Genomic DNA, 20,491 nt, shown 5'->3' with positions numbered 1-20,491 from the left:
ATTTAAAATAGGAAAAATGTGTTGTAAATAAAATGCACATCCGAATGCCTTAAAAATTGTCGCATTCATGTAATAAGAAAATTACAAGTATTCTTCAGAAATCACAGGAGACTTCAGTTGCTTCTGCATATTCTTTGGAATGTGTGTAACCCCAGGCTTTTATGTAGCATCACTTCTCAGTAAAATCCCTTTTTAATGTCTTCATAGGGTTTCTTGCAGACATGTTAGCATGCCTGACGGGTTTTAAGACATTAGCACTAACATTTAAAAAAATTGCCTTTGTTCAAAGTTGACGCGTTGTAGCGATGGAGGGAAGTTAGTTTTGCTTCCTGTTTGTTCAGTGCTCCATTCTGTTATGCAGTTAGTAATATATAAATTACTCTGTGCATCAATAGACTTTCCAAAGAAGACCAACTGACACAAAAACCTGAAGCACATAAACAAAAACAATGTTTTGTTTTGGTTTTTTTTTTTCTTTTCTCATGGCCAGTGCCAGGTCTAATGTACTGTTCGTATTTAGTGATCTCTGTATTGACATATGATCCTGTGCTAGTGAAAGTGAGACCATGGACTACAAAGTTTTTTCAGGGTAGTAGTCCCTGTTTTTCCTGTAGTAACACTTCCATCTCCAAGATCCATAAACTCAGTCAAAGGGATTGCGTTATGGTAAGAAATTTAAAGTGCTTGCTTGATTAGAACCAAATTAGAATAAATGAGCAAAACTATTTGGGTTTTGATTTTTATTGTCAAAATAAGTGACCTTTTTTTATTCTTTATTAAACCTTTCAGACAGGTATGTTCCTACGCTGCTGAAGTCCCTGAGAAGTCAGAAGGTTGTTCATATATGTTGTGGAGAAGATCATACTGCTGCCCTTACGAAGGTACAGGACTTAAAAGATATGTTTATGTTTAGATATGCATATGTTTATGCTCCAATTTTTTTTATGTTTTCAGGAGATGATGCTACCTGAACAGAAAATAATAAACTGAATTCTAAATAAAATTTCTTCTAAATTTATGGGATTAAGTTGAGGAAAGATTGGAAGAGTGGTTAAATATTTGAAAAAAATTACCAAATACAAGAATCTTGCATTCTAAATGCTTATTTTCCTTTTTCATGCATAGAAGTTAACTTCAAACTTGCTTTAAAGCTGATGGGCTCGGTTGAGATGCTGAATGTACTGTGAGTGTTTGTACAGATTGTCACCCATATGTATGGCTGCATTGTCCCTTGCAGAGCCAGGGGCTGGTACACCTTTTGTAGGCAGTACTTTGTTTATGTGTGAGCATTCCCCAAGTCCTTCTGAAGTTCAGGAAAACCTGGCACTGTTTGCTATCCTGACTCAGTGACTGAGGCTGTTGGGTTTTCTCAGCGGATGCTGCAATTTTAGTGATGAATTTCCAGCTGAGGACCAAGCTGATGCAGAGCAGAGTTGAAAGAAACAGATTTACATTTTCAAAGCATCTGAAAATGGCAAGTTTCGGAGTTGTTGTAAGGTAAGGTGTATAACTTCTGCAAATGTTTCTGATTTAAACATTGAAGGTTTTGGTTAATTTCTTGATTAATCAAGAACACTTAAAAAAATTACTTGCCTTACAACAATGTTGAAATTTTCTGGTTTCTTATGCTTTCAAAGGCTGTTTCAGTCATACTGTGTATCATCTGCTGAGCAGGGCAGCTTCTTGTTTGCTAATCACTTTATAATTTGTATTCAGAGTTTCAAAGCCAAAGTATACTTTTTAGTAGTGTGAGTATGTATACTGGTGAAGTTCATCAAGAAAACTGGAAAAGAGGAAAAGTGAGGATTAGTATCTATAAATGACACAAGTTAATGGCAGGACTGTTGAATGATAATAAGGAAATTAGATGAGTGTGATTTAACACAGGTAAGGTAATACTTCATAGCTGTGCCACATTTTCATAACTCCAATTAACTTGTCACTCTTCTGTGTCTCAGGACCCTGTTGTGCCATGTATATTTTCTGTCCTTTCCCTGCAATGCCAAGATCATCAGAAAAAGATTTATTAAAACCTTATTTCTGTGAAGTTTCTTGTTCTGAGGTATACAGTCATCTTAATTTAAAAAATTTATTTGTTTAGGAAGGTGGGGTTTTTACATTTGGAGCTGGAGGCTATGGTCAGTTGGGTCATAACTCTACCAGCCATGAGATAAATCCAAGGAAAGTTTTTGAGCTTATGGGAAGTGTTGTCACGCAAATCACCTGTGGCAGGTAAGGTCTATTCTGTGCTAACACTGTGAATCTTACAGATAATTTGTTTTGTATAAAACTTCATATCTATTGCAGTATGAAGCAGGGGGTTTCTTACCCTTTGTGGTCAGGGAAGACAAGATGACCCCTAACAAAAGATAGCTAGAGATATTTTTGGGATTTCAAAAGCATTCATAGAAGAACCAAAGGAAGTTATATATTTGAGAGGTTCTGATTTTCTAAACTGGCAGTGTGAGCAATAGTATGAAGTGTGAAAGTGTTTGTTGCTGTCATTTCATTTCATATTGAAGAACAAGTGTGTTTGGGAAGGTACAAAATAGTTTACACAAATTCCCAACTGGTTCTTCACAGGCCTGCAAAAGGAGAGGGGACATCCAGAGTTGAGCGGGATAAGGGAAAGGAGATGCAGGCAGTCTCTAGACATTCATTTCTGATATGCTCTGAAGGTCAGACAGGGGCTAAGCACTGGCAGCTCCATTCTGGGAATTTTTCCATAAAAATGGAGGATTGCCTACTGGAGTATAAGTGGAATATTGCCAGTGGCAGTGCATTGCCAGTAGAGCAGTGGAGCGTTGGGTCCGACAGGACCTTTAATGCATTGTTTGGCACAATTCCTGGACAGGCCTGCACAAAGCATGTTCCAGTGATTAGGTTTGCGTTACTGAATTCTGTTTGCCCTAGGCAGCACACCACTGCATTCGTCCCTTCTTCTGGAAGAATTTATTCTTTTGGACTCGGAGGTAATGGGCAATTAGGTACTGGGACCACCAGTAACAGGAAAAGTCCCTTCACAGTGAAAGGAAACTGGATTCCCTATAGTACTCAATGCCCAATGAGCACAGGTAAGCAGCATCTGGTGTATTTACTTTGTGGTTACCTGTTCCTTTATAGTAGCTTAGAATTCTTGAGATTTAAACTAAATATGGGCCAAAATCACTTTTTCCAAACACTTTAATTCCACTGTGCTCTGTTTTCGTGGTGTAGGAGTTACATGCCTGTGCTGCTGGGTTAGGGCCTCTGGTAGCACTAGACCTAGAACTTACCTCAGGGAAAGATGGTCTTAACTATTGTATCGAGATTCTGCAACAAGGGAACCTTTTTGTAACTGAGTGTTGATCGCAGCATCTTAATAATTTTTCAATTTCACATTTTCATGGTGGCCTGTTTTTTATTCCTGTTGCAGACAATGAGGAGTGCTACTGTGTAAAGAGAATTTTCTCTGGTGGGGACCAAAGTTTTGCACACTACTTTTATCCACAGGTAACAAATTAAGTATAATTTGGTTCCAAAGCTTGTCAAAGTTAGATTTTAGGGGTTTTGGTGCATTTTAAAGGATTTTGATGTTGAAGGTGCATGTGACTGTATTGTAAAGTTTGTTGGTGCAGTGTGGAAGCAAAAGGCACTAAGTCATGGTAGCAGTTGGAGGACTTGGATCCAGTTGGTGAGTGTTAGCTGTCAGGAAGCTCTTGAGACTTTTTGGCATCAGCTTTTTTCTTGATGGATGAATGCACTTCTTTTCATGTCATAAGGGAAGAATTGATTGAATATTTGAGAACTTCACTCCTTGCCCAGTCCTCCTCATAGCTCATGACAGCAGCAGCCTTGATGTCTTCTGCTCTGTAGTCATTTTAACATGCCACAGTGGTAAGGAAACAAATGGAGCTTTTTGCTAAAAATTACGTAGTTTGTTATGTCACAGTTTTATACTAGTCTTAAAGCTTAAGTGTTAGAATAACAAGAATTCATCTGTTTAAATGCTACGTAAAGAAGTCTAGAAGGACTTTACAGTAAAAATGGCAGTGTGGAAGTGTGATGGAAAGAAAATGCTATTGAAGGGTGAGTTGGGAGATAAAAACAAGATGAAGATTCATGGGACTGTTTCCAGTACAGCTCAGCAGATATTAAACCATGGGGATTAATGAAGCATCAAGAGTTGAGTGTATAGGGTGAAAACTAATTTGGACACAAGGGAAAATGGATTTTAGTGGGGACACGTTTGTCAGGAAAAAGTGAGTACAGGTCACACTTGCAGCAGTGCTCTGTGCTCAGAGCCTGTTCTGGTGGTACAGACTCAGCAGTTTTTCTACGATTGTTTTGTTGGGTTCTTTTTTCTAAATTCTGACAGAGTTTTAACCATTGCTGTATTTGAGAGAAACTTGCTTAGCAGATGTAAACTGGAAAATGGCTTATAATATAGGCTCAAAACTTGTCTATTAAAACATCCTTAAGAACTTTCTTATGTGCAATTTTCCTAATTACCGGAGTAGTTTCTGACTTACTAATTGAGGTGAACTGGAGACTGAATGCAGTTACTGTGGCTTGTTCTGTACAAAAAGTACTAGCAATAGATGAACATTGATGCTGCAAAAATATCCCTTTTAGTACTCTTTAGTTTGGTAATTTGTATTGAATTATTCCAAAGTTCTGTGTGTACTGTACCCCTGGGGGTTGTGTGTCCCTGCCAGTTAAGGGGGCCCGGCCAAAATCTGTTTTCTCAAATCAGTTTTTGGGCAGCTCAGTTCCCTGAGTTGTTTTCTTTGGCTGGACACAAGAGAAATGGCAAAAGTGTTCCTTGTCCTGATGCTGTAGGATGGGATCAGAAGTGCTGATTTTTGGCAGCAGACAGTCACTGTCATACTGAGTCAGCTCAGTGTTGTCAGATGGCACCCTCAGGAGGAATGTTTTCTTTCACCGATTTAATCTTATTTTTGGTGCTATTTGCCATCTCTTTTTGAACCAATGCTCCTACTCAAAACAATGATCTTGGTTCTCCTCTTCTTTACTATTACAGCTCTTAGTGGAATTCATTTTATATGAGCAGCACTTCCAAATGCAGCTCCTCTGATGATGCAGGGCATGTTCACAGAAGCATAATTCATTCTCAGAGGAGCTTGATGGAAGTGGGGTGGAAGAACATCTGTCTAAAAAATTGAATGGCTCCTTTTCTGTGTGCTCAGAGCTTGGCAGTGAGCTAAGTGGCTCCTAGTGGCTGGAGAGGAGGTGCTTGCTGCTCACATCTAAAGCTTGGTTAGTGTTCATCATAGAGACAAGTAATGTTTAAGGTGTTGGCCATAGGCGAGGTGTGTGAATTAACACTTAATGGAGATGGTTTTAGTGTATGCTCTGCTTTCATGGTGAATGCAGAACTGTTAGAACACAGAGTATTTCACAGCAGTAGTCGGGGTAGGCAAATTGTCAGCTAAGACAGCTCAACTAGAGGGCTGATTGTTCTGGAAATCAATTTTGTGTGCCTGATTCTTTACGCTTTCTTTAAAATTTTTTAGAACATGGTGCCACCAGATGATTTTAGGTATCCTGACCTTTTGAAGCAGATCTGGACTGTGAATGAAATGTTTATTCAAAGATTGCTGAGTTTCCCATCTGGAAGACTTCCTGTAGAGATAGCTAAGTAAGTGATGTAAGGGAAAGAAGTTGTCTCTGGTAATTCTGCTTCTGAATTGAGTGTTAATGGGGCTTTGGGCATACGTAGCAGAGCTATTTTTAATTACTGATTTTGTGACGTGCAGAGCTCTTGCTGTGCTTTCATTGTTGCCCTTGTTGAGTAGTTTAGATCCTTGAGACTGTGTCATCTCTGCTTCAGTTGAGATGACTATACAAGATTAAATTAAGTATCTAATTGCGCATTGAAAATTAGCAATACATGTAAAGGAATATGAGAACAACTCAAAGATTATTGCTTCTATTTTAATAAAAGAGGATGCAAAGCAATTAAGTTGCAAGACTGGCTGTGATTCGAGCTGTCTTCAGCATTGAGTTTTGAATGAAGGTTTTATCTAGTATTGTTTAGTCACATTTGAGTCAGAGTCCCTTCCTTTGTACAATGTAATTTGTTACGGATTAAATACAGGCTTTTTTATCACAAATGCTAATTTGTAAAAGGAAAACCAAATATAACATTTAATGTGAACAATTTCAGTGAAATTGATGGAACGTTCTCCTCAGCTGGGTGCCTGAATGGGAGCTTTTTGGCATTGAGGTAAGTGGGCAGGTTTTTAACAAGTGTTCCTGTGGACAGCATTAATGGTAGCCGCCTTCCTGGTGTCCCTTGTGTCAGCTGGGACACCTTCCCAGGGTTTTCTTGTCTCACTGGTGCTCTACTGCCCACAGTTTAAACTCCTGCTCCTTTCCTGCCCTGTGTTTTGTCAGCTGCCCCAGTGCAGAATGGCTCCTGCCTGTCTTTGCTGCTGCCACGTCAGCCAGCAAAGCTCATTACATTTGTCAGCCACAGGTTGTTTATAATTCAAGGGGAATTCATTGCATGGGCTGTTTTACATCCTAGTCTTTTTGCATTATTTTCTTGCAGTTAGAGAAGATTTTTTCCAGTTGTTTCTAAGGCCATATAAAACACAGAAGTCTGATGTATTTTAAGTCCTTGGTCAGTAGGTCTAAAATTCATGGGGCGAGGGGAAATCTTGAGTTGCTGAGAATACAGGATTCAGTCTTTCTGTTTGTTTTTTTTTTTCCTGCAGCAATGATGATCATTACAAAACCAGCACTAGATTCTCAGGGGTTGATATGAATGCTGCTAGACTACTCTTTCACAAACTCATACAACCTGAGCATACTCACATATCACAACAGGTTTGTGCTGCGTATTTTCCTTAAGTTTGGGATTATCTTTGTGTTACAGCTCTGCAGAAATACTACTACTGTTATGCTTGGTCCAACCCTATAAATAGATTTCTTTACTCAGTAATATATGGACTGCAAATGTGTGAAACTGTATTTTGTTGTGACAATTAGGTAACACATCAGTATATTCTATTTTAATATTTACTGTAATTTTTTAAATGTATAGTAGTCTTCACTGAAGCTCTTAATTATTGTTTTCTAGATTAGTTTTCATGTACATAGGCATTTATTTAAAATCTCAATTGCATTAAAATAAACAGAATTTTCTGATGTGCTGTAGGTGGCAGCTAGTTTGGAAAAGAACCTTATTCCCAAATTGACCAGCTCCTTACCAGATGTCGAAGCTTTGAGGCTGTATCTCACTCTACCAGAGTGCCCACTGATGAGTGATGAAAACAATTTCACAACGTTAGCTATTCCTTTTGGAGCAGCTATTCTGAACCTAGAAAAAGCTCCTCTGAAAGTTCTTGGTAAGAAACTGAATATTTACTGTTAAAACTAAGGATCTCCAGATGAAAACGTAGAGAAATTCCATCAGTGAAGACTTGGTCTCGGCAGCACCTGCTGTGTGTTTACAGTTTTGTACAATTCCCCAGTGAGAAAGTTAAGGCTTAACATTGCTTGGTGTAAGAAAACACTTACTGTGTTGCTTCAGGGTGAGTTAACAGGCCATCCCTGTGAATTCATCTGGTATTGTAGTTTTTGGACTGATTCCATTTGGGAGGAATTAAACTGTGTAGTTCAGTGTAATTGATATGTGTCTTTGCGCTTTAAAGTGAAAATTATGTGGTCAGACAGCTAACAAGCTCTAAGCAATTTACAGAAGTGTTGCAAAGCAGATGTTAAATTGTCTTGGTTGTGACTACAGCACCTGTTCTAAGCTTCTGAGGCAGTTGATCTTTTCTCACTGGTGCCAAGATGTGGTCTTCAAAAATGTGGCTGAGAATAGCTCTGGTTTTTTAACTCTACTTCCTTACATCTTCTTATTGTGATTCCTGTCACCTGAAATTCCGCTTAAAGAATTGTTTTCAGAATATTTCACCTTTAATTGGATTCTTTTTGAGAAGGTACTTGCATCTTCCTGAGTTATGTTTTGCCTTGTAACCTGTCTCTTGTGTTTTTTCAGTAGTTTTGGTGAGAGTAAAGAGCTTGTCTGCTATAAAGAAAAGCACACTGATAGTTTTTTGAACTCCAGATCTTTTTCCATTGTTTTCTATTGCTCTCACGACTGTTTGCTTAAGATTTCAGGTTTTGAGACATGTATTTTTGTCAAATGTTATTTTGTGGTACTGTCATTTAGTCCGGATGAACAGACTTCAAGAGACTTAAAGATTTGATGTGTAATAATAGAGCATTTGTTGTGTTACAACTTTTTTTTCAGAGTCTTTAGTAACTGGTGATTGTGCTTTCTAGCCAAACATGTTTCTTAGTTAAGAGGATAACATAACGTAGTGCTGCAGTGGCAAGTACTAAATTTGTGTTCACCATGTGTTGACAGAAAATTGGTGGTCTCTACTTGAACCTCCCTTGTTCCTCAAGATAGTGGAACTCTACAAGGATGTCGTAGTGCACCTTTTGAAGTTGTGCAAGATGGGCCTTCCACCTGCTGACAGAAGAATACTTACCAATTTCCTACACACAGCCTTCAGAGTTCTGGAAATACTGCACAGAGTACGTTTGTGTCTTTTCTAAAGTTCCTTGGCTGCTTGGCTTTGTCAGCATCTCTGTGCTGGGTACTTGGTAGAAGCTAAGTTACTGATGGGTTTTAAAGATCAGAATTGCATCTACAGAAATATTTGTAGTTGTTCCATCTGGACCTATGAATCATCGGGATTCTGGATTCCAATCTGACATGGTGATGGAATTAACTATTTTTTGGGAACACAGAGTGACCTGTCATTTGCATCTGTGAGGGTATGGATTAAGGTGACAGGGAAAAGCAGAGTGACAGATCTGGGATATTTTGGAGATTGAATATCTGGTGGTTTGGAGGGGGATGTGAGAGATATTTGTGAAAAGTAGGCTTGGATTATAAAGGTTATAAAGGCAGGATCTCTGTAACTATCTTGCTGCTTTGACAGCCAGCAGTGCTTAGCAGCCCTTGGGAAAAGAAGTGTGTATTAGGAAAATGTGGATGCTTCTGGATTAAAGTGATACTGTAGAGACAAGCGTGTGTATAAAGTTATTTTTCCATGTCTCTCTTTTTTTAAGCTTAGTGTTTTTAAATGGAAACTGTTCCTCTGCTCACATGTGTAATAGTTTTCATACTATAGTTAAGACTAGAGTTATTGAATCATAGCTCTTAAACCTGTGCAAATACAGGAACAAGTATTTATTCCATTGTATACATGAACATGTGTATCATCACTGTTCCTGTGAGATCATATGCTGTTCCAAAGTGGCAGCCCTGTTATGTGATACTGTGTGTGCAGTTAATTGTATTTTCCTTGAATCTTTGATGGGATTTTGAATAATCCATGTATCCATGTCTTTAACATTGTTTTTTGCTTTCTTGTAGGCACTGTTGTTTTTCTAGAATTTTTTTAGTAGCGGGTATCTGTGGCTGATGTATCAAATGCTTGAAAAACATGGAAAATATCCCTTTGAAAGCTAATAAAAAAATAAATTGCATTTCCTTAGGTAAATGAAAGAGGACAAGTTATACAGTATGACAGATTTTACATTCATGAGATACAAGATTTGATAGATATCAGAAATGACTATGCCAACTGGTTCCAGCAGCAGGTACTGGGAATGGTAAGTTGTGTTGATTTTATTTGGGTTTTTGTGGGTGTTTTCCTCCCATGTTTTGTGTTTGTTTTAGCCCTTTGAAGAAATCCATAGATTCTCTAAATATGGGCACTTTTTTTCATAAAAATACCTTTCACAGATGACCAATGCTGAACAGACTCATGTCAGGTACTGTGGCTAAGGAAGAATTGTTAAGAAGGTGTGTTTCTTCTAGGGTGTCATTCTTAGGACTGACATTGCTCAATATTTGAACCTGTCAGTTGAAAAGTGGTTTAGAATGCTGTCACTGGAGACTTGCCGTGTCAAAAAAGTTAGGAATGTAATAATCCACAAAAGGAAAACATCCAGAGTAATCTGAATTGCAGTATAAGACAGGTCCAGGGAATGCAAAAGCTGCAGCTGTCTTGACTAATGAGTCAGGAAGCGTAGTAGGGAGTTACAGGGGCAGATAACTGATGGAATTTTCTACTTTGAGTTTAGCAACCACAGCTGAGATAATTAATTCCTGATCTGTAAACAGAAGAGTGATAAGTGGGAGTAAATTAATGACTGTGCAGAGAATTAGTGAGTTGGATAGGTTTTTGCCACAGTTCCTTGACTTGAGCTTTGAAAGAATATTGAGCAAGTTAGTAAGTTTTCTCTAGCTCTCTAGCCACCCTTTTTTTTTTTTTTTTTTTTTTTTTTTTTTTTGCAACAGTACCAGCAGATGTCATTAATGAATTTGTGGAAGTAAACATTTAAAGTGTGTAGTTTTTTTGCATCCAAGCAAACATGATACTTTAACAGCCCCGTTTTTAAAGACTGATAAACAGGGTGTTGAAAGGCAAGCTTGTAGTTAAGAGATGAATTAGAATGTTTATGGTTATTTCTCAGTAAACCTTCTCTGGGGGGAAGCAGTAAATAAATATTTTTTAAATTCTTCATCAGAGATGAGTAATTAATGCAGACACTAATGCTGCTTTTTCATCTTAATTGTTGCTACCTTTGTGCAAATGCTGTCATAGGATGTCAACCATGGATTAACTGAGGTAAGATTGGTTGCAGTCTGATTTCTTTTGAAGAATGTAAGGAAATCAGAAATGTGAATGTCAAGGACTGTTTGCTGTGTTCTATTGGGTGTAAAGCTTTAAATTAGCCATGGCTGTAATCTGAAAAAAATCTTTGTGATGCAAAAATATGTAATTGTCTATATTGCAAATTTGGAGCAGCAGTTGGAAAAAAAGGGCTACTTTTATACCCATTAGCTGCAATAACAGTTCAGAAATTAAAATGTGTTAAGTGAGAGTGTCGTTTGTGTCTGGCTTGGCTTGGTTTGGTTTGGCTTGATTGAGTTCTGTTAGATTTTTTTTGTTTGTTTTTGGCTGAAGTACTAAACAATTAAAAATCTACTTAATGTTCCTAAGATGCTTTGGGTTCTGCATTGATAATAAGTCAAGACTGAGGTCTCTTTCCATTAAAATAGATGTATTAAATGAGTGCTATTGCAAAGGTTCTTTTAACCATAATTGTGACTTTTGAATAAGCTGAGCTGTGACATGGTTCTTTTCATTCCAGTTAACAGATATTCCTGTTATAATTTGCACATACCCATTTGTATTTGATGCCCAGGCAAAGACAACTCTCTTGCAAACAGATGCAATCATACAGATGCAGGTAGGAGTCTCAGTTTTTAATGTTAGGAATTTATTGGTTTTTCCCTGATCTGGGGATCTTGGGAGTTCCTGTTGGTTTTTTGGTTTGGCTGGTTGGTTATTTTGCTTTTTCTTTTTCTTCAAATTCTGTTTAATCTCTCCCCCATAAAAATGGAGGCTCTAGTTTTAATCTCGGGGTATGTACATGATAGAGGGTAGTGGGTTTGGGACCACACTGAAATTCGACTGTTTTGTAGTTGCATACATTTCCAATGAACTTCTTTTCATTTCAGTAGTGAGATGGCTTTTTTATGTGTTCACAGCCCATAGTACTGGTAGAAAAACCCCAAACCCCAACAAACAAACAGACAAAAAACCCAAAAAACACAACCCCACCTCCCATATGAGCAGACTTAGAATATTACCTGGCTCATTGATCTGAGTCTGAAAAGAAACAGATGATGTAAGTCATACTCAAGTAATGGGCTTCTGTAGGAAAATACAACCTTGCTCTTCTAATTAATAATAAATGTAGTTTCATATGCCTTTAAAAATGTATATGTACAGTCAATACCAACATTTGATGGATTCAGAGAAATGTTCACATTAAATGTTTCTATTAACAATATTAAATAGTACTAAAACACACAAACTCTCAAGAGTTCTCTGCCATACTCAGAACATTTGCAAAAGCATTTTGTTTTACAAACAATTTTAATACAGAAATTATCATACAAGTTAAATAAATTGCTTTACCCGCTGTGAATTAGTTTTTAATGTATGTTTGTTTTCATGCCAGATTTATATTAAACACCCTACTCTTCATTAGATGAAATGCAGGATTTTTTTGCTTCCTTTTGTTATCCAAGGTATTTTGACTGGAATATCAAAACCTGGGTTCTAATTCTTTCCAAACATTAGCATTGGTGAGAGCAATGGGTAAAGGAAAAATATTTCTGAAATCAAATAATTCCTTAGATAAAAGGAATACAAAGGAAACTTGGGCAAATTCAGTAGTTCTTGTAGTAGCTATTCCCATCTGCACTTTTGCAGACAAGACTGATGGACAATTAATATTGACAGGAATTTTTCCTACCTACTGACACTCTCACTTCGTTTTTCTCCAGATGGCTGTCGATCAGGCCCACAGGCAGAACTTGTCTTCTCTTTTCCTGCCAGTATTTGAATCTGTCAATCCATGCCTGATACTAATGGTCCGGAGGGACAACATTGTAGGGGACGCTGTGGAGGTCCTAAGGAAAACAAAGAATGTAGACTACAAGAAGCCACTCAAGGTATTACAAGTGCCTACAAGTGCCACAGTAATTGAGAATGTTTCTGGACAAACCTTGCTTTACAACCTGTTTGCAGTTCAGTGCTCACTGAGTTGTGTGTTTCAGGTTATATTTGTAGGGGAGGAAGCTGTTGATGCTGGTGGTGTTCGCAAAGAATTTTTTTTGCTCATCATGAGGGAGTTGCTAGATCCCAAGTATGGAATGTTCAGGTATTATGAGGAGTCCAGGCTGATCTGGTTCTCTGATAAGGTAGGGTGTGATCTATATTCAGTCATTTCATTTTAACTTACAGTATTTGTATTAATAATATATGAACACAGTAGTTTGTGGTCGTTTTATTTCAAGAGTAGAAGCTGAAGCAAGTATTCTCAAAAAAGTTTATTTTTGTCATTATTAGAGCAAAACTTTCCTCATTCCTTGCTGTTTCCCTTTTGCTTTCCCCATTCCTTGTTTACTCCTTACTGGTTGTCCCCAGCCCAGCCAGGTTTTTTAGGAACAAGTACTAGCCAGAACAAATTGATTCCAAGGGTAGAATCAGTAAATCAAGGTGCCAGAGGCAAATTCTTGACTGGCCTGTTAGGCAGGTCTTCCTGTGTTCAGTTGCATTTGTGGGTGATGGGTGGTCATGGAGTTGTACTTTCTTGGAAGGTTTGATCCCTGATCTTTCAGTCCTCCTTCAGAGAACACTGACTGGGGAGGCTGGATTCCAAACACCTGAATATTTACATTTCCACAGGTGTATTTTAAGCCTTGGTAATTAATTCTGAGGGGGTCAATAGTGAGCTCTTCCCTCTTCTCCCCGAAGTAATTTTTTAAAAAATTGACATATTTAATCACTGAATAGTGCAATAGGAAATCACTGACAAAACCAGAATCTTAATGCAGTATGTGTCCCCTGTAACAGAGTACGTTGCAGCTCAGCCTTTTTAAGTGGAAAGGATTCTATTCTCTTGGATTTCGGTCTCAGCTGGTTAGACTTTATCCTGTTTTTCTTGGTACTTACAGATACATACATATTTAAAGAAAATGTAAATTAAATCCACTCAGATTATACTGCACTGTACACTTCTTCCTGGACTCTGCAAGATTAAAATAACTTCTTTATTTTAAACCATCTTGTCTGTTTTCTGTTCTTAGACCTTTGAAGACAGTGACTTGTTTCATTTGATTGGTGTTGTCTGTGGGCTAGCAATATATAATTTTACTATTGTAGACCTTCATTTTCCTCTGGCTTTGTACAAAAAGCTATTGAATAAGAAACCATCCCTGGATGACTTAAAAGAATTGATGCCAGATGTTGGCAGGTAAGCAAGAAGGAAAAACGTGTGTTGTTAGAAATTAATTTTGAGGTCAGCATTTTCCTCTAAGAACATAACGTTTCTTTTCCACACTAACTGGATAAGTAAATTGCAGTCATTATGTCATCTGACACATTTGACATTGTTGTTAAACACCTGCTTCTCACTGCTTGGTGTTAATGTTTTATGATCCTACAAACATTTTAGGGGGAAAAAGTATTTGGAATTCAAACCCCTTGAGTTTTAGCCATTAATTTTATAAGCCTAAGTACAAGCATAGTTTCAGTTCTGAGTTATTTAAGTCCATCAAGAAAATATTTTTGCTTATTTCAGGAACAAATACATGCTAAGTATTTACTTTTGACTAGGGATTTGAATAGGACTAACAGGTAGGAGGTTCAAATGAGCAGAAAAGGATGCTTGACTGCCTCAATGATGTAGATGCCAAAGTTCTCATAGATTTAAGGAGAAATCAAAGATGTTAATGGAAGAGCCAGTCAATGGTTTTTAAGTACTAACTGCCTCTGCTTTGGGAATCCCTTACCTGAAGTCTTAAGATAGGAATGTTCTCTCTTCACCACATGGGGTAATCAAAAGGAAGTGATTGCTTGGGGTTTCCCAGCACTACACAAGGTGCAAGTCGGATAAGATAATAAATGAAATACCAGTAGAAAGATGCTTCTAAAACTTGAATTATCAAAGCCTAAAGAGCACTTCAGGAAAATAAATTCATCTTTCTTTCCCCTGGTGCAAGTATTTTGTAACTTATTTTGCAGGGGAATGCAACAGCTACTGGACTATCCAGAGGATGACATAGAAGAAGCATTTTGTCTTAATTTTACTGTAAGTTGTATATAGTGTTTGAAGTATGTCTTGCCAAGCTCACGCCATCTATTTTAATTGTCTCTGATGGAGTGTTTGAAAGAAAGCATCAGCAGCTGATTCCCATGAGTTTTAGCTCCTGTGTCTGCCTTTCATGGTGCTGTTAACTAAGTGGGAAGAAGTACTTTATGCAGTAAATAAGATTTGTACTATTTTTGTTTGTTTCAAATAGATCACTGTGGAAAATTTTGGTACAACAGAAATTAAGGAGCTTGTTCCTAAAGGTGCTGACATTCCTGTAGTCAAACAGAATAGGTGAGTTCTGTGGATTACAGGGTAGTTCAGCGTTGCTGTCTGCCTTGGGAGTGTTACTGGGCTGTTGGAAATACCCTTTGCCAAGTTCTGACACTGCTGTTGGAGGCAAAACTACTTGGGCTCTTTTCCCAAGCTCTTCTCATGTGTATTGTTAAAATAGCTGTTGTCTTGTATTGACACAGACAAGCTGTGGCTGCCCCATCCCTGGGAGTGCTCAAGGCCAGGTTGGACAGGGCTTGGGGCAACCTGGTCTGGTTGAAGATGTCTCTGCCCATGGCAGGGCAGTTGGACTAGATCTTCAGAGGTCCCCTCCAACCCCAATTGAGAGCATTTTATAAGATTAAAAATGATTGGTGGCTCTGCAGGAAGCTACATACCATTGAAATTCAGTGAGTAATGTTGAGAACTTTGATGACCTAAGCGCCATTATTACAACTATTCATTCATACATGAATATTATTTCAGTGAAGTCTTCCCTTTGTAGGGCAGATAATGTTAGATGGGTTAATCCAGTGTTATTGTCAGAAGAGTGGGTGATGGGTGGGGTTTTTTCCTTGGTCAAGGATTCTGTAACTTGCACTTAGAAAAGCAGCTTTTCCCACCCTTTGTTCCCTTTCTGCTCCTGGAGGATAGGCAGAATATACCTGGTGGTGCTTTTGTCCCCTTTTTGCAGAGTACTACCATTTTCTAGTCTATTCTTTAATCTTTATGAATTCTCTGTGCTTCTACTTCTCCCAGGGTAAAGGGAGAATTGAATGGAAAGAGAGCTGAATGCACATGTAAAACACCATAGCTTTGCAGTTTTCTGGTATAGGTTTGATGTTCTGTCACTAAGTGACTGTAAAATTGGAGTTGAATTATGGGAAAAGTTTCAAGGTGCCTGTGGAGTGCCTGCTGCATTGTTACCACAATTGTCTTGCAGCAATGAAGAATTCCTCTTTCTCAAGATCTAAATATGCCATGATGCTTCAATTAATTTTAATAATTATTAACATAGAGTGTAATATAACTTAGTTACAGCTATGACTTCTCTCTGGAGCAGCCTTGCACTGTTAGTGTTACTTTCCCCTCTATAATTACACAGCATGGATAAGATGGAGATCTCATTGAGTGCTGAAGGGGAGGAGTGTGGTTCACCACTTTGGTCATCTCCAGCATTTTCAATGCAACAGCTTTAATAAACGTATCATCCAAATGTGTTTATATGATTCTTTAAATTACTGGTGATGTTACTCAAAGACTGGGGGTGGTGTTGAAATTCATTCTCTCTTTCCACAGAGAATGTGTGTTGGTAGGATAGCTGTAATGTGGAACTGAAGTCACTGCCAGTGCAGAAACTAAACAGTTTTCACTGGGATGGATTTCAAAAAAATTACCATAAATGTTGTATCACATCAAGAAGTTTTAGATCTCCCCTAAATGCTGCCAAAGATGTTTCCAGCAAGATCCAAGAACTCCTTGTACCAAAGCACACAGATAGCAGGCCATCTGTTTCTGTGAATCCCAGCTCCTTGGCACTGGTCTTTTTACTGTGTAAGACTCAGATGTCCATTTGAAGTTGATTTGCATTTTTAGTGCAAATATGGTAATCTTTTTAATTTAAAAAAATAGAACAGTGAGTTTGATTAGTGGTTTTCAGGACACTCCCTGGAATCCAGGCCTTTCAGCTTGTTGCCGTTCAGTCCAGTCCACTGCAATGCACACAAATAAGGGAGATGTTTGTAGTGCCTGAAATAAATAAGATTAAACGATCCTGCTTTTCTGTTGCACACTGGAGACTTTGCCTTCAGGGGTGTGGTGGGGAAATAGATTCATGTGCCATTTTATCTTCACTGTGGTTGTAACATAAAGCAGAGAATACAATATATTGGCCTCCTCTTTGCTTCATTTTCTATGCTGTTCTATACAGAAATGGCCACTGGTTTATTGGTAGAAGGATGACATGTGCTGTTTCCTCTTTATTTCTTCAACACGATTGTTTCTTTCTCTTTGTACAGGCAAGATTTTGTAGATGCATATGTGGATTACATCTTCAATAGATCTGTGGCTTCCTTATACAGTGCATTCCATGAAGGCTTCCACAAAGTGTGTGGAGGTAAAGTTCTTCAGCTCTTCCAGCCCAGTGAGTTGCAGGCAATGGTGATTGGGAACACAAATTATGACTGGAAAGAGCTGGAGAAGGTAAGAAACATAGTTAGCTATTGCTTTCATATAGTTTTCATTTCAGGGTGCCAAAGCAGCTAGGTGTCCTCTTGAGTTCTGTTTTATTTAACATGATTCCTGTTATTTATTGATGTCTTAAAACATCAGTGAACGAAGATCCTAAAATATTATTTACCTTCCTGCTTTAACTTTTTCCATCTATTTCTGAAGGAAATCAGACTTAGAAGAGAGAAGCAGAAAAATTCACAGAACCCAGAGGCAGCTGTATACAATCTCTCATACTAGACATGGGAAAGTGAAGTCATTGCACACAGTTATTAAAAGTAAATATTCTTGATTGCCAGAGCTCAGTGAGTCTTGGCCTGTGTTGGGATTGAAAATGCTTTGCAGTACAGGCATCTGTCCCTGTATTGAATTCAGACTGAACAGCTGAAGAAAAGAGAGTGAGGAAAGTAGTAGTAGTAGTAGTATGTCACTTGCTGTGTCTCTTTACAGAGACTGCATTCATTCTGCCTCAGTGTCAGCTTATCCTACTGTTCTGTGAGCGAGCAATAACCTCATTTCCTGCTCATTTTAGAATACAGAATACAAAGGAGAATACTGGGCAGACCATCCTACAATTAAAATATTCTGGGAGGTTTTTCATGAGTTGTCTTTGGAGAAGAAAAAACAGTTTTTGTGTAAGTATTTGAAATTATTTCACAGAAGTCACTAACTGAACAGGATCACTGGGATTCCAGGCTCTTGGTATAAGAGGGCAGATGTAAGTGTTTGTAATGATGTGATTAACTACTTGGAAAAAAAATCATAGTAGAAGAAATTGATTATGAACTTGTCTCTGATTTTTTTGGGGGTTGTTTTGAGTCATTGTGGGTGATGGCTAGTTACAGATAACTGTAGCTCAGAGCAGTATTAAAAAAAAAGAAAACCCAAACCCCCAAAACACCAACAACCTAAACTGCTGGTGTCATTTATCTGGTAACTAGGATATTTTTTCCTGTGCTTTGACATAGAATTCACATCTTCCAGGTTTTTTCACTGCACAGAGATGGAAATTCGGAGTTGTAACTGATTGTAAATATGTCAAGGTACTGATAAGTGGAAATGTACAGATAACAAAGTGATCAAAGCTGGCTGTGAGTGAGGTTTTTCTTAGAACAGATCACAGATTAGTTTCCAATTCAGATAAATTAGTTTTTGAAGAAACCAATTCTTTGTTTACAAGATACTTGGAAATCTTGACAAGATACTGCCAATGGATTTTAAATTAGAAGTTCTGTTGCATGAAAAGCTTTATAGTATTTTTAAGGACAGTTTGGTTTCATATGCAAAAATGGAATACTTTACGTATCACTTGTAATAAGTCATTATTTCCTGTTTTCCAAACTCCAGAGAACTTCAGTGTGAAAAGCTGACCATTGCTGGAATGACTAAAAAATGCCAGCAGTGATCAGAACTGCATATGTGACATAGACAGTGTTAGTCTTCAACTAGTTACAAGCTTTTGGTTTTTTCTCGACAGTGTTTCTGACAGGCAGTGATCGGATTCCAATTCTTGGAATGAAGTGTCTCAAACTGGTCATCCAGCCAACAGGAGGAGGAGAAGATTATCTGCCGGTAGCTCACACTTGCTTTAATCTTCTTGATCTTCCAAAATACACAGATAAAGAAACCCTAAAATCTAAGTTGATCCAGGCTATAGACCACTATGAAGGTTTCAGTTTAGTATAACTTGAGAAATGAAAGTTCTGTGTAACGTGGGATCATTAAGTTTTTGTGTCTTTTTTGTGGTGGTAACTTCAGTGGATTAAGTGATGCAGTTGATAATATAACTGATTATTTGCAAAAAATGTTCAGTAGTCTGGATATTCATGGGAGCCAAAAAAACATTTCCAAAACTGAGGAACTGTCTTAATAAGTACCTTCTTGTACAGAGCCATGTGGATTTTGCCATCTTACAATAAAAACGAGAGTATTGTGAATGGGAGTCAAGTTTCACTAACAAGAATTAACATTCACCTTATGCAAACAATTTGGCGTGTGAGTGCATGAGAGACTTGCTTCAGTTTTTCAAATCACTTAGTAAGAACATTTAACTTTTTCCCTGATAAATTCACTTGGTAACTTTTCATTTTGTAAATAATAAATTTTTTGTGATAAAATAATTCTGTTCCAATAGCAGTATGGTTTCTATTGCTTGTAATTGAATATGAGCTTATTTTATGGCTTTTAACAAAAAAAGTGACTACTCTGATTTCTGAAGATATCTATTTTTCTGGTTTGTTTTAAGAACCTTAATAATGAAGGTGATTGTTTAAGAGACATTCATCTTCACAATGTACAATCCATGAAGCAGTCACTTAGTGCCGATACAAAACCGCATCCAATGGCATTTTTAATATGTGGATGGACAAGCTGACTTTAGACACTGTTTTATTTTTAAGAACCGATTCTGTAAGTAAGTGGACACAATTATAAAAGAGGTTAACTTATCATTTGAAACCTCTGCAGTCATGTGTCAAGAATACAGCTTAAAAGAAAAAGATGCACCAGCCAATTGTTGCTGTCAAGAGGTTAAACGTTTATTTTTAAATGCTGAAAGCGTAGTTTATGGTTTCTAATAGAATTTTCACTTTTTTCCAGATAAATGCATTTGAAATAACCTTTAACACCCCTCTCCCCTTTTCTTAAGATTTTATTTTTAGTATAATTGCCCTGAGACGATTGTGCTTAGCTGGACACTTTTGGATTTGACTTTTCCTTCTCTGGTTAAATTCCAGATTTTGTGGTGTTAATGCATATGTGACTTGCAGCTGTGAAACAAATATTTATTTTTTTTAGATTTTTAAATGCAGTGAAAAAATTCAAGCTATAATAAAAGACTTGAATGAAAACCTTTGTTGGTTGATGTGTACGGATGCTTGCAGCATGCAGAGTTCTTCAAATGGAGAGCAACTTCCAGTGCATTCAATTGGAGAGTACAGCTAGAAAAAGCAGGGAAATGCAGTCATTGTAATAAATTATATAACATCCAATTTCTGTGCTGGCAGTACATATTGTTAAAATACAAAAAAAGGTCAGTACAGTTAAAATTAGTCTTTTCCCTTAACACTGTTTTTACACCTTTCTGACGCAGTGTAACCTCTTAGTAATTTCTTTGTATGCAGCCCATATTCCATGTTTTCCAACATTTGTTACTTGGCTGGGAAATTCTCCCACTTGTGAAAAACAAGAAACCAACAAATACTAAAGCAGCTTAATTTTATTATACATGGAAGAAGGAAAAGGAGAAAAAAAAGAAGGGGAAAAAAAGGTATTATGCAGTCATTTT

The 20,491-nt window shown here is 37.6% G+C and overlaps 1 protein-coding gene across 3 annotated transcripts in view; it reads left to right on the top strand.

The window, feature by feature from the left end:
- The window catches only part of HERC4 (HECT and RLD domain containing E3 ubiquitin protein ligase 4), a 29,686-nt gene extending 9,631 nt beyond the window's left edge, over positions 1–20,055 (top strand). For 2 of the 3 annotated variants that reach the window (XM_039554006.1, XM_039554005.1), the window contains exons 7-26: positions 790–881; positions 2,102–2,232; positions 2,914–3,074; positions 3,416–3,492; positions 5,517–5,641; positions 6,170–6,229; positions 6,723–6,834; positions 7,166–7,355; positions 8,384–8,556; positions 9,526–9,642; positions 10,641–10,664; positions 11,191–11,289; positions 12,395–12,562; positions 12,668–12,811; positions 13,700–13,866; positions 14,637–14,703; positions 14,915–14,997; positions 16,995–17,178; positions 17,738–17,840; positions 18,683–20,055. In XM_039554006.1, coding sequence (XP_039409940.1) covers positions 790–881; positions 2,102–2,232; positions 2,914–3,074; positions 3,416–3,492; positions 5,517–5,641; positions 6,170–6,229; positions 6,723–6,834; positions 7,166–7,355; positions 8,384–8,556; positions 9,526–9,642; positions 10,641–10,664; positions 11,191–11,289; positions 12,395–12,562; positions 12,668–12,811; positions 13,700–13,866; positions 14,637–14,703; positions 14,915–14,997; positions 16,995–17,178; positions 17,738–17,840; positions 18,683–18,891 — 2,486 coding nt within the window. In that variant the 3' untranslated portion in view covers positions 18,892–20,055. The remainder of the gene's footprint in view (positions 1–789; positions 882–2,101; positions 2,233–2,913; positions 3,075–3,415; positions 3,493–5,516; positions 5,642–6,169; positions 6,230–6,722; positions 6,835–7,165; positions 7,356–8,383; positions 8,557–9,525; positions 9,643–10,640; positions 10,665–11,190; positions 11,290–12,394; positions 12,563–12,667; positions 12,812–13,699; positions 13,867–14,636; positions 14,704–14,914; positions 14,998–16,994; positions 17,179–17,737; positions 17,841–18,682) is intronic. The other variant, XM_039554007.1, reaches the window with a different exon arrangement.
- The last annotated feature ends 436 nt before the right edge of the window (positions 20,056–20,491 follow it).

The sequence above is a fragment of the Corvus cornix genome, chromosome 6, assembly GCF_000738735.6.
Source record: "Corvus cornix cornix isolate S_Up_H32 chromosome 6, ASM73873v5, whole genome shotgun sequence".
Classification (NCBI taxonomy): domain Eukaryota; kingdom Metazoa; phylum Chordata; class Aves; order Passeriformes; family Corvidae; genus Corvus; species Corvus cornix.
The sequence above is the reverse complement of the archived record's forward strand: the minus strand, read 5'-3'. Positions and strand labels throughout refer to the sequence as shown.